The following is a 14,149-nucleotide window of genomic DNA, read 5'->3' on the forward strand; positions in this document are numbered from 1 at the left end:
TGGGGCCAGAGCTGGGTGAGGGGGAGCCTGCTCTCACAGCCCTGCTGGAGCAATCCTGCCAGCAGGAAAGGCCAAGCAGTCCCCTATGGCTTGGAAGGAGCTCAGCCGGCAGCCTGCTGCTTCTGCTCCCTCCTGTCTCTGTCTCCCCACGCTGCAGGAACACACTGTCAGGTATTGGTTAACACTGGTGACCAGGTGCTAAAAATCTAGAGACCACGGGAATCCGTGTCAGCTGTGGGTGTAGCTTGAGCAGACATTGCCCCTCCCCGCTCCCCCGATTTCTTCGCAGCTCTGCTTAGCTGTCAGGGTGGGAAGAGGCTCCCTCTGGCCCTCTCCTCAGCTGAGGCTGGCAGGCAGCTCCAGGACGCTGCCTCCTGCGTCATAGTGCCCATCACTGTCATCTTCTATATGTGCTGTGTCCCATTTCTGGACAGGTGGTGATTGCCTTGGGGGTGGGGGGGGGGAAGAGGCAGTAGGGAAAGAAGAGGGATGATACAGGATGGGGGAAGAGATGGGGATGGGGGAATGGGGCAGGGGACAGTGTGGGGAAGAAAGGGGGTGGAGTTGGGAGAGGAAAGGGGAGGGAATGGGATGGGGGAAGCGAAGGGGATGACTGAGAGTGCTGTTGCCGGGCAACTGCTGCCTCCTTGCTTCTGGGTGTCTGCCCAGAGAAACGGGGGGGCATGTCCCTCCCCACTAGCCACTTCTTTGTGTCGCCTCCGGCAGGGATGAGCATGCTTCAGGCTGCGATTGCCTGCCCATCCCCTATGGCCATTTCTAGACCGTTTGTTTCAGCCGTTCTCAACCTGCGGGCTGCATGCAGCCCAATTAGCACACAGCTGCGGCCCAGCTCAGGTGTGTGCTAAAGGCCACGGGCTCCCAGCTGCCCTGCTCCAGGCACTCCAGCCGGGCAGCTGGCTGCTGCCTGGCCCTGCACAACAGGGTCCTGGCAGGCTCTGGGGTCGGGGTCCTGGCTTCTGCATGGCCCCCTATAGCTGGGTCCAGGCAGCTGGCTAGCACCTGGCCCTGCACAGTGGGGTGTAGGGTCCGGGTCCTGGCTACCCACCCTGTCCCGCACAGCAAGGTCGCAGGTCGGGGTCCCTGCCCCCACACCCAGCTCTCCGCTCCTGGCCCCACTCTGTGGAGGGGTCTCTGGGCGGAGGGTGCTGAGCTTAGGGGTTTGTGTGTGAGGGAGTTAGGTGGGGGGCACTGTGGTTCTCAAGCTGCAGCCCAGCTAACACTTTGAGGGCCACAAATGTGGACCACAATGATAAATAGGTTGAGAATCACTGGACTAGAGGGCTGCACACTTTTTATTTCTGTCAGCCAAGTGCTTTGCACACATCAGGGTCTCCTTGCATCCCTTCATTTTCCCACACAAGCTTCCCATCCCCTCTTTCAAGGACTCCTTGTAACCCTTTTCCTCCATGCCAGGCCACTGTGTGACATCTCCCCCCTCCCCCCCCCTCCTTGTGACTGCTCCTGTCTTAGTCTTGGTCTACACTGAAAAGTTCTCTCACACACCCCTGGTGTACATAGCTGTGCTGACCTACCCCCACAGAGTAGACGCAGCTGTGTTTGATGGAAGAATGTTTCCATTGACAGAACTAAACTTTTTTCAGGAAGGTGGTGCTCCTACCCCACTGGGAAAAACCTCTTCCATCGGTGCAGGCTGTGTCTGCATTATAGGTTTATGCTGGCATAGCTATGCCGGTATAGTTTCTGCATTGTTAGCACAGGCTTGTTTCAAAACCGCTTTTTTAACTGAATTTATATGCTAGTGGTTACAGATTGGGGGGGCAGTGCATTGATATAGGGACATACTGAGAAGGCATCATGGGAACAGAATCGCAGCTTGGCTGCCCCACTGAGCTGAGAATGTATCTGTGGAAGCCAAGACAGGAAGACTACGACCTGGTCTACACCTAAAACTTAGGTCAACCTAGCTGCATCGCTTAAGGCTATGAAAAATTTTGCACCTTGTGCAACATAGTTAGCTCAACCTAACCCTACTATAGACTCAAGCATGCTGATGGAAAAATTCTTCCATTGACCTAGCAACCACCTCTCATGGATTAACTACACTGACAGAAGATACCCTTCCGTCTACGTAGGAAGCATCTACACTACAGTGGCTATTGCGGCACAACTGCAGCACCATAGGTGTGCTGCTGTAGCCACTTGACATAGACACACCCTAAGAACTGTGACAGTAATGAATTCCCCATTAGAACATTATGGGTGAAGTCTGTCCTAGCTAATAGATGCCACAAAAACAATAATTGCTCATCAGGAGTCCTTCATTATTTCTTTTCTCTTTGGTTAAGTCATTTAGGGTGTCAACATTTCAAATTCCATTGAGGCAAAGGGTAGAGCTAAGACGGGGTATGTTGTGATGCTGGAAGGTGTTAATGGCTGCCATCAAACACAGACCTGGTTAAAGCTGCTGTGTTGAACCCTACTGATTTTGGGCTAACCAGGTGCCAGGAGCTCTGTGTCCCCCATTTTCTCCTCGTTTTCTAGGTTTCCGCAAAATCAATAGGGTTCTGTCCATTGATGCCTAGAACGTTGCTTGAAAGTTTGGAATTGATCAGATGCATCATGCAAATGTTGTTACATCCAACCAGACACAGAAATGCCATCAAATTGAGTGTAGGGCCTCACTTGGCTCAGCCAATGAGACATAAATGTTTGCAGATGGAAACCTATCAAGAACTGAAAATGATTGCTTCGGCAGGGGACATTCTGTGCAATCTAATTAACGTTGTCTATTTTTTCCACGTGTTTCTGCCTGCTGACTTGGAACGCAGAGTAGTTTTGTTTGCTTTTGTTTATAGTCCGGATTTTTCAAGATATATAGAAGGTGAAAACACTGTCTGTGTTTTGCAGATTTCATCAGTTCCCTGCTGGCAGTTCATTGGTTGGATTAGCCAGTTGATGGCAGTGCTTGACAAAGAGGAAGCCATAGCTGTGCAGCATACTGTAGAAGAGATTGCGAATAACTACCCACAGGCAATTGTCTATCCTTTCCTGATCAGCAGTGAAAATTATTCCTTCAAAGACACTGCAACTGGCCACAAGAACAAGGAGTTTGTAGCAAGGTGGTGTTTGAAATGTTGCTTACAAATCTATAAGATTTTAATAGGAAGTGATAGTCTGTGAAAAGCATAGAAAATGGTAGCTAGATTTTGGTATCTACTGTGCTTGGTTCGAAGGCATAGAAAAACGGGTACTTAGGCCAACTTTTCTAATGTGGGTGCCTAAAATTAGGCACCTCCATCCATATTTAGGAACTTAAGTAAGTGGCTAGATTATTTTTAGAGGTGCTGAGCACCCACAATCCTTGCTCATGCTTAGCCTCCCACAGCCGTATAAAAATGAACTACAAAACATAAAAGAAAAATGTTTGCCTTTTCCTGCTCTTTTGAAGTATGACGTATCAGGTGCAAAATCATAGAGTGAAGATCCTTCCTTGTCTGCTCTGCTCTGCTAGGGTTGAGGGAAATCCACAACTCACTCTCCAATTACATCACTATTCATATCTGCTAATGTTTTCTAAGATCCTTTAGCAAAGAGAGGAAAGTGAGGCCCTGACATTTTTAATCTTTCAAATATAACAAAATGAGCAAAGACACTTGTTAATTAAAAAATAATTTAACTAATTAAATAAGCTATCCTTGTACATCAAAAAGAGCAGTGAGGTGAGTGCCCAGGCTTTCCTTTTGGAAGGCTGCTCTTATTGCATAAAACACACTGCTCCCTTATTCTAGGGTCCTCAGCCATCAGGAGAGTGGGGTTGGGGGAGGTATCTTTTCATGCTTTGTGTGTATAAAAAGATCTTCTACACTTTCCACAGTATGCATCCGATGAAGTGAGCTGTAGCTCACGAAAGCTTATGCTCAAATAAATTGGTTAGTCTCTAAGGTGCCACAAGTACTCCTTTTCTTTTTGGTCTCCCTAGCGTTGCTTTTCACCACCATCTGTTAGTGGGGCAAGAGCTGTTTTAGTTGACTACAATAGCATGTAATGCCTAACTTTCTCATATGGGTTATCACACAGCCCTTGTAAAATTACTATTATTGTATGTGTCCCTTTGTCTTTTCTCATGATTTTTGCATCATATCTTAGTTTGAGACAAGAAGGCAAAGGTCCACACTTCTTGTGCTACTCAGAATAAATAACCCACACGCAGCTTCACTGGCATGTGCTGGATGTATACAGTCTTGTTAATGCTGATTGCTGTACCCACCGGAGAGCTGCCAGTTCAAAATGTTGCTATTTTCACAGCACACTCTTAGCAAATACCAAAAAATAACAGGTTGCAGAGAGAGAGAGACGGACAGATTTAAGTGCTGTATTAGAGGCCAGTAAGTGGTTCCGCTGCTGTTCCTCTGCAGCCTGAGAGAGAGGGAGAATTCCCATCCTCGAGTCCCTCTTGTCCCTGAACCCCATAGAATTATATTTGTTCAGGTTTTACACATAGAAAGTATTTGTGTGAAGACCGGACAAGAATATGCCGAGGACAGCTTTTGTTGCCCAATTCTGATGGTCTGTTCTTTCACAGGATAAAGAGTAAATTAGACAGAGGAGGAGTGATTCAAGATTTTGTTCATGCCCTGGAACAGCTTTCTAATCCAGTGATGCTCTTTAAGGTACAGTAGGAACCCCTCAGCCATCTGGCCTTCGAGAGAGATAATGCAGAGAGGAGCCAGCCAGACTGATGCTGGAGAACTGTTGCAGGGATTGATGGCCACAGATGATGTCATCATAGTGCTTTCTGCAATTTTTACTCTGAACATTCCTATCCCTGTTCTGATCTGATGTTAGCCCCTTCCTCACTAACTCTAACCCTTCTTGCTCCTTCCCTTTAGCACTTCACCTAGCTAATCCCCTCCTAATATAACCTCACTGAAAGGATTTAAATAACAAAACAAAAGCAGAAGATGTGGTAGAACTAGCATGATGTTTGCAATCATTGCATTGTTTCTTCTGCTTGTATGATATACTCCTTAACCCTACTTATGTCTGTCTTGTATATTTAGAGTTTACACTCTTTAGGTTAGGGACTGTCTTATTCTGTCTTTGTACAGTGGCTAGCACAATGGGGCTCTGCACTCCGTTGGCCTCCTGGCACTACTATAATAAACAAAGTATAAGAAACAGCATTTTACATAGCACTCCTGTAGTTTTCAGCTTGCTCCAAAATGATTATAGCAGACTTTTAAATTCTAAGTCACATAATCGGTAGACCTAATACCATCTGACTGGGTTACAAAAGAGAGTGTGTGTAAATTATTTTCTTCAGTCCTCAGCCCCTTCTCTCTGTATTCACAGGATTGGGTTGAGGATGTCAAAAATGAGTTGGGAAAAACTCAGAGAAATAAAAATAACCTTAAGGAAATGTATGAACGAATGTACAGAAACTTAGGAGAATTACAGGCTCCAGGTCTTGGGTTGTTCAGAAGGAGATTTATTCAGGTATGTATGAAATGCTGTTGGTGTGTAATGGGATGAGAAGGGTATACTGGAAAGTTAAAAAGGACAGTATCAATCAGATAGGAGGTCCTCGCCCAATCCTGCAGCCCTCATTCGTATGAATGACTGAGTTACGACTGGGCCTTTAATACTTATTAATCAATAACTGTGGTGCTTTAGTTTTGTTACCGTTCAGCTGACGCTTCCTGACTGCTCTGCCATGTAGAATGTTCCCACCTGAGGCATTAGTTTACACTTGTTTAGTCATTCCCCTCTGCTTCCATGCCAGTGCATTTGCCTCTGTCCTTACCCAAAGCTTTCTGCCTATGTACTTGTGTGGTACTCTGGCCTCTTATTCCTATCGTAATGATTTAGAGGCACCAGATGGACAGTTCATTTGGGGTCTTGTTGATGGCTGTGGCTGTGCCGAGAATCCTGAAATATCTGAGCAGTTAGTGACAAAGAAATGGAGAAGGAAGAGTGAGTGTGTGTGTGTGCTTTTTTTAATGTTAAACATGCTGATGATTTCCAGCACTGCCTTTTTAGAGAAGCAGTTTCATTCTAATGGGGATTAGTGGATTTGGGTTTGGAATCTCTGGACATTGCAATTAATTATTAGGTCAAGTCCTCTCTAGCTTAATTAATTTTCATCAAAACTAAAAATATTCTGATATATTTCAAGAACACACAAAAGAAAGGAGGCTTTTTAATGCACAGCACAACATACATATTACATTGATCTTGTCTTCAGTGGAACTTGTTTTACTTTTGTGCAGCCCTGCCTACTTTTGCCAAATGACTGTGATGCAATAAAAATATCTGTGTTCAGCTCTTTAAATGGGCCACTCCTCATATAGTATCTCCTATTCAGTGCAGCACTGTGAGTGATAGACACATCTAAATGACCTGGAAGAAAATATGAAACCATCACTTGATAAAGTTTGCAGATGAAACAAAAACTGGGAGAGTGGTAAATAATGAAGAGGACAGGTCATCAATTCAGAGCGATCTAGATCACTTAGTTAACAGGGTGCCAAAAAACCAAAAAGCATTTAATATGGCTAAATGTAAGTGTATACATCTGGGAACAAAGAATGTAGGCCATACTTACAGGATGGGGGACTCTGACTCTGAAATAAGATTTGGAGTGGGGTGGGGTGGGGAGGTGGATAATCATCTGAACTTGAGCGCTCTGTGTGATTGTGGCCAAAAGAGCTAATGCAATCCTGTGATACATAAGCGGAAATCTCAAGTAGGAGCAGAGAGGTTATTACCTCTGTATTCGGCACTGGTGTGACCGCTGCTGGAATACTGTGTCCAGTTGTGGTGCCCACAATTCAAGAAGGATGTTGTATCGATACACTCAGGGAGTTCAATCTATTTAGCTTAACAAAGAGAAGGTTAAAGGGTGACTTGATTGCAATGAGGAACAAATATTTAATAATGGGCTCTTCAGTCTAGCAGAGAAAGATATAATACGTTCCAATGGCTGGAAGTTGAAGCTAGACGTTTAGATGGGAAATAAGTGTACATTTTTAACAGTAAGAGTAATTAATCACTGGAATAATTTACCCAGGATTGTGGTGGATTCTCTATCACTGACCATTTTTAAATCAAGGTTGGATGTTTTTCTACAAGATCTGCTCTGGGAATTATTTTAAGGAAGTTCTATGGCTTGTGCTATACAGGAGGTCAGACTGGATGACCACAGTGGTCTCTTCTGGCCTTAGAATCTATGAATCTAGTAACCAAACAAGAAAGAAAAGTAGACTTGAAGTAAAAAAAAAACTTTAAACTAAAACATAAATGATAGAAAAAATACTCTAACAGTTGTCTGAGCCTCCTTAGAATATTACTCAGATCCTCCATAGTGGGAATTTTTTGTGCTAATCCTCGTTTCACAGTCTCCATGGGAATCAGAATGCAATGCCCTTGACGGCTCATTTTATTTCTTTATTACTACAGGGTGATAGATGTTCATAATGCTTTATAGACAAATAAAATGATAAATTTAAGTTACAGAGGACTTGTCTTAATAATTAATTACTATGTCCAGGGATTCCAAAAATAAATTCCCACTAAAATGAAACTGATTCTCTAAAAATGCAGTGTTGTGCCTCTGAGGCACAGTGTGATCTTGCTATGTATGAAGTGAACTTTAATTCCTTTATTGTAAATTAATTTCAACTTCAGACCTTTGGGGAGGATTTTAACAATCATTTTGGAAAAGGCGGCTCAACGCTGTTAGATATGAAGGCTGATGACTTCAGTAGAATTGCACTCTCTCTCCTTTCAAAAATGAAAGACCAGAAAGAACCTGGAAATCTGAAAGAATGCTCACCTTGGATGAGTGACTTCAAAGCTGAATTCATGAGGAACGAACTGGAGATCCCTGGTATGCTACCATTTCAATACGGACAGTGAACTCTTACAAGAATAGTAGTTACCCTTAAGTTCCAGTCATCTTTAGCTAAGAACAAGAGCCCTCTCAGTTTGATACCTAGTGCGTCCTCTCTGTGGCCCTGTATCCTGCCATTGCAGGCGAATGCACTTGGTAATCAGAGGGATCTTTCCTGTCTCAAACTACCAGGATTCTCCTCTTCTTAAGACTAGATTTAGCTATATTTACTGCTGTGGTATTTTAAAATGTCTTTGCTTTTAAAAAAATATCATTGAACTTTTATGTTGCTTCTAACCCCTTGATCCCAGCAGGTTTTAAACTAAGATCTAATGGATTTGCATTCTAGTTTGAAAAAGCTCTGCCCTCTGAAAGCAATAAGAGTTCCAAAATCTAATGGCATAGGTGAAAAAATAATACATGTCACTGAATGACCAGATGAAATACTGTGTATGTTTAAATATACACTTTTAAAATTTTAGTTTTCTGCTAGTTTAATAAGATGCAATATTAGGCTGAATATGCATGCCATCATTAACTAACATTTAATTTTTAAATATTTTAATATTTAAATGAAGACTGTATGCCTCTTTGTTTTATTTTTTCTTCAGGTCAGTATGATGGTAAAGGTAAACCATTGCCAGAATACCATGCAAAAATCTCTGGATTTGATGAACGGGTATGCTAACAACTTTAAAGATAATATCCCTTTTGGCTTCTAATGTAAAAACATGGCTCAGTATTGTGTTTTTTGTGGGGAGGGAAGCAGTGCATGAGCAGATATCTAACAGTACACAAAAGATTAATCTTATTAATTAGATGGCCATTATAACATCATCATTAAATACACACTGATATTAGTTTGCAGTGTGTTCCATATGGATAATGGGATATTTTCTACAGAGGCAATGGATTTATCTACATTTTTCTGAATTAGCAAAAAATTAAGCAGTCTAGTGGTGCAAGAACAACAACACGATCACAGTACACAGGAATGTAAGAGGCCCAGGAGTTTAAGTGATAGTCCTGATGCTACAGCATTGCATCCTCTCACCTGTGCCAAACATGTTTTGCTTTTTTCCCTCCCTCCAAGATCAAAGTAATGGCGTCTATCAGGAAACCAAAACGTATAAACATCCGAGGCAGTGATGAGCGGGAACACCCCTTTCTTGTCAAAGGTGGTGAAGATCTCCGGCAGGACCAGCGCATTGAGCAGCTCTTTGATGTCATGAATATTATCCTTTCCCAAGATGCTGCATGCAGCCAAAGGAACATGCAGATAAAAACTTACAAAGTCATACCCATGACAACCAGGTAGGGACTTCGTGGTCTTGTCATTCAGGGATAAAAGTCCTCACCTCAAAAGTCGCATAGCTTTTTTGTGCTGGGAGGTGGGATTTCTTTGTGTCAAATGCTGGTGCAAAAATTTTTGGCACTTGGCTTTGGGAATTTTTATATGATATGAAATTTTTTTTAGACCATTTACATGATATTTTTAGATCTTTGTTGAAAGTGCTGTGTCTGGCAATTATTTTTCTGAATATATTTGGGTTTATAATTATAACTTAGCAGTTTATATAAAACTTCCTGCGTTTAGACCTCTCAGCACATCCCAGCGTTGGTTAAATCCTATTATCCTGTTTTAAGGATAAGGAAACTGAGGCACAAGGAAATTTTAGGCTTGCCCAAGACCATGATCTTTACCAGAGTCAGGAACAAAACCTATAGCCTTGTGACCTGTCAAGTGGACCATGCTGCTTTCTGTTTATATTGCTCCTCTTCTTCAGTTAAACTCTGGGGTTTTGTTCCCACCCATGATTTCTTTTGTTACAGATTAGGGCTGATTGAGTGGTTGGAAAATACCTGTACCTTAAAGAATTTCCTTATGGAAAGCATGTCCGAAGAGGAAAAAGATTACTATCACAGGTGATGCTGGTTTTAACTGTCCACGTGAATAGAAATAACTATTTACTGGGCTCTTTCTGACATTCTGTTTGTCAGAACAGAACCTAGATTTAATGGTGTAAAATAAATAAATAAAAAAGTTATTGGTAAGCCAGAAGTCTCTTTAGTACTTCCTGACCCAAATTAGTAATTGGCAGCTATTTAATGAGCACCACTGAACCTGTCATCCATATCTTCCACCCAACTTGTGTAAACATGGAGTTTGTAATCATCTATGATATTACCATCACTATTTCCTTATCAACAGATTATGATTTTACAAGTGAAGGATTTTGATCTCTTGCTTTGAACAAGCAGGAAGTGAACTTAAGTCAGGAAGGAGAGAGAGCTACTTAGAAAACTGTGTGTTCAGCAATGAGTCAGTAATTGAGGATATTGCCTGTAACCACATGAAATACAAAAAGTCTATCAGAGTTTAAAAGAAATGTTGCCTTTGCATGAAGAGTGGATTTTAGAAATTCTGGTTTTCGGTCTCCTGGCTGTTGGTTTTCAAAGGAATGAATGTTTGTAGGATCAGATAAATTCTAATTTTTCAATCTTGATTATCTTTGTGAGGCTTTAGAAATAACTTTCACTAACCTGCTTTGTTCCCATTACACAGTTTTGTTTAGATTTGTCTAAATATTGGCATGATTCATTTGCAAGCTCTCTTGTTTTTGAGCCAGGGTGTGGAATCAAGTCCAACACCAAGGCTCACATCCAGGTTGACACATCAGTTGCATTACTGGTTGTGTCCTTCAATTGAGACATTTAACTGTGCTCCTTTCTGCCTGTGTTCTGTTTGTACAAAACCAAGTTAACAATCATTTGGCACTTTTTCAATAGAAATGAGAGCTGTGAAAAGATTCTTTCTCCATTTTCCAAGTGGGTGGTGGAGTAATCACTGAGCATGTGAGAACTACTGTATTTGCCTACAAAGTCTCTGCATTACTGTTGTACCAATAAAATAAAAACCAGCAGGATCTTATTAAAGGGAAAAAGGTAAAATACCACATTTATTGTGAATACAGAAAGAATCATAGTAAGCAGTTAGTTAGTTATAGCTATAACATTCCATTCAATCTCAAATTTATTCTCACATTCATTCATTCATACAAACATACACACACACACACACACACACAGGTTCTGCAAGGTTGTTATCATAGTTACCAGCCTTAGAGTTGCTCATGCCAAGTCACTGGCCAGGTGGCCTGGACATGAGGAGGGAGCAGGGCCTTGTCAGATGCTCATCTGATGCTCCTGGAAGTTGGTTTGCAGAATCAGACCCCAAAGTTCTCACTTTTTAGAGTCTATTTTTATAGGAATTTCTTCCTATGCCAGTCTATGGGAATTGCTTCATCATGCTGTTGCTGAATCAATCAGCAGATAGCACATTCCTGACGGCTCCAAGATGTTATCTTGTTCTTTGGTTCTCCCATTCTTGAGGCTGTTGGGTGGATTCCAGTCTGCCCTCCGGGTGGGGTCCTCTGGTTATTTCCACTTGACGCCTTCTTCAGCCGATGGACACTGGATTCTTAGGCTGGCACCTCCCTGATCATTCAGTTATTATCCACACCAAGCATCCATCCACATACATCCTCTATCTCTATTTTAATCACAATTGTTAATACAACAAAAGGGTGGGGAGTCTCTGGGTGCTGTTTCTGTTGTTAGAGTATTGCTTTGAGTCTCTCTCTGTGCGAATTGCTTTGAGAGCAGACTCTGTCTTAGAATGTACTAACACAGTTAGCAGCTTGCAAGTTTCACACATAGAGGGAGAGAAACAGTACCAAAAACCAAGAGACCTCTTAATTAGTAATACCCTGGAATTTAAACTCTGGGGAATCAAACTCATTTGTGATTTTAATACAGAACTTCTTTAATATGATCCAACATAATAGCACCTAGCTCATTGCTTTGCGATGGGCTTGTACCTTGAGTGAGAAAGGGGTCATGTAGATCCCATTCTGGGTGGTGGGAAAGTTGAGGAGGAGGGACCATGATGTGCAGAAAAAAAAAGAGAATTCTAATATGTAGGGTAAGTACATAGAAATGTATGTTTGTGTCTTTGTGAAAACTGTTTTATAATTTAAAACATAAACCTATTGTTGTAAATACAGTTTATTAATTATTTCCATACTTGGCTGAGGGAACAGCAGCATTCCCAAAGGAAATACTGATGAGAATTCCCACTGGCTAAACTTCAGTTTAAGGGAGCGGGAAAAAAACCTAAAATAATTATACAAGGATTTGGAATTTCTTTGCTTTGCGTTCTGCAAAGCAGAGACACCAGGCAGCCTGGATACTAATCTTCTTCTTCTACCCTTAGTCCCATCTGTATGTGTCAGCTCTTCGAGTCTGGCTTTTCCATTCCAGTTTGTCTTGAAACAGTTGCTTGGAAACTCCACAGCTAATCAAATCCTCTTGTATGACATCCATTCAACTACTTTTGGGTCTTCCAACCCTTCTCTTACCCTCGATTTCTAAATTTAACACTGAGTTTCCTATATATTCTTCTGATCATCTTTTCACACACCCAAACCATACAAGCTTGGATTTCCTCAGCTATTCTATAATTGGTACTACCTTCACACTTCCCCTACTTCATTCATTCCAAACATGGTCCATCCTTGCAACTTCAAGCATCCATCTTAACAGTTGCTTTTCTACTATATTCCAGATCTGCTCCTGTCTCTTCCTCAGTGCCCAGTGTTTGGAGCCATACAAAAGGGCAGTCCTAATTACCATCTTACAAATCTTCAGTTATTTTTCAATTTGATAGGCGTTTTCCTATTACAGATCATTCTGCTCACTTCTCTCCATTTAGTCCATCCCTTTCCAGTGTTGCTTGTAAGTTTGTCATTGAGTTTACCTTCATCCTGTACTATTGAATCTAAATACTTGAACTTCTGTACCTTTGGTAGTGGTTCCCCCTTCCCCCCACCATACTTAGACTCATTGCCTTCCTGCAAATATACTTCAAATGTACAGGCCATATTTCTGCTGATTTTTTTTCATGCCATTTCTTTTAAGTACACACAATTCTATCTCTCTCAATCTTTTTTGCTCTCTCCCATGAACACTACATCATCTGCACAAAGCATGCACCAGGAAGCCACTCTGAATGTTTTCTGTAAGTCCATCAAGCACCAACATGAACAAAAAGGGGCTGAGCATTGATGTATTCCAACTTTACTAGAATCTGTTCAGTTTCTCCACAGGGCCTTTTAATTGGTAACAGCACCCTTGTACACATCCTGGACAAGTCTGATGTAGTCTTCGGGTATCCGTTTCAATCTCATACAGATCTGAGAGCTGACTTCTCTCAGAACATTGTCTTAAGCCTTCTCAAGATCGATGAATACCATCTGCAGAGTTTTTCTCTTTTCTCTATATTTTTCCACAGGCAGTCTTAATGCAAAAGTAGCATCCATTGTTGACTTGCCTGGCATGACTCCAGCCTGATAGTCACTGACCTTCACTTCTCTTCATAGTCTCTTATCCTAACTTTTCCCCATATCTTCATTGTGTGCATCATAAGTTTAACGCTGTCATAGTTGCCACGGTCTTTTATGTCTCTCTTTCTCTTAAATATTGGTACTAGTGTGCTCTTTCTCCAGGCATCAAGCAGCTTCAGTCCTCATGATGAAATTAAACAGTTGTGTCAATATGTTCATGTCTACTTGCCCCAGGGGCTTCCATACTTCTGCTGGTATGCGGTTGGGGCTGAGATCTTTCTTTTTCATGTTCCTCAATACTTCTGCAACTTCCTTCTAGGACTGATGCCACCAGGCCCTGGGTTGGTTTTATATATGGCTTAGTTACTTTGGATTCTTTTCATTCATGAGCCTTGCAAAGTAATTTCTTCACTGTTCCTTAATCTGGTTCTCATTGATTAACGTATTTCCACTTCCATCTTTTAATGACTTTGAAATGAAGGAGGGTGAGAGAGAAATATATAGACTGGCAAAGACTCACGATAAGAGAACTAAAGACATTGTTGAGATCAGTCTGGATACTAATACTTTACTAGAATATTCCATCTGAGAATAACAAAGACCCCAAACCATTAATTAACCTCAGAATATCCTCTGTATCCTAGGAAAAGAAGGGACGTTGTGTACATCTCACTTCACCCTCTACTAAAAAGCATTCAGGCCTTTGGTGGAACACAGCTGTTTAACAGCGCACAGCAACATTACACCTGATCTTACAGGAAGAAAAAAAAAAAAAACTGCAGGAGCAATTTAAGTAGGCACAATGGAATTATGTGACTAGGAAATTGGCCAGGGCAGCGAAGGTAGCACTCTTCTCCCTTATGGAAAAATA

At 41.9% G+C, this 14,149-nt stretch overlaps 1 protein-coding gene across 1 annotated transcript in view; it reads left to right on the forward strand.

The window, feature by feature from the left end:
• Positions 1-14,149, forward strand: part of PRKDC (protein kinase, DNA-activated, catalytic subunit) — a 153,011-nt gene that overhangs the window by 131,846 nt on the left and 7,016 nt on the right. Inside the window, exons 74-80 of the mRNA XM_084620823.1 lie at positions 2,890-3,101; positions 4,565-4,652; positions 5,335-5,478; positions 7,669-7,870; positions 8,485-8,552; positions 8,967-9,187; positions 9,707-9,799. Of these exons, the coding sequence (XP_084476949.1) occupies positions 2,890-3,101; positions 4,565-4,652; positions 5,335-5,478; positions 7,669-7,870; positions 8,485-8,552; positions 8,967-9,187; positions 9,707-9,799 (1,028 nt within the window). The remainder of the gene's footprint in view (positions 1-2,889; positions 3,102-4,564; positions 4,653-5,334; positions 5,479-7,668; positions 7,871-8,484; positions 8,553-8,966; positions 9,188-9,706; positions 9,800-14,149) is intronic.

This window comes from Lepidochelys olivacea, assembly GCF_965140295.1.
Source record: "Lepidochelys olivacea isolate rLepOli2 genome assembly, chromosome: 2".
Lineage (NCBI taxonomy): Eukaryota > Metazoa > Chordata > Testudines > Cheloniidae > Lepidochelys > Lepidochelys olivacea.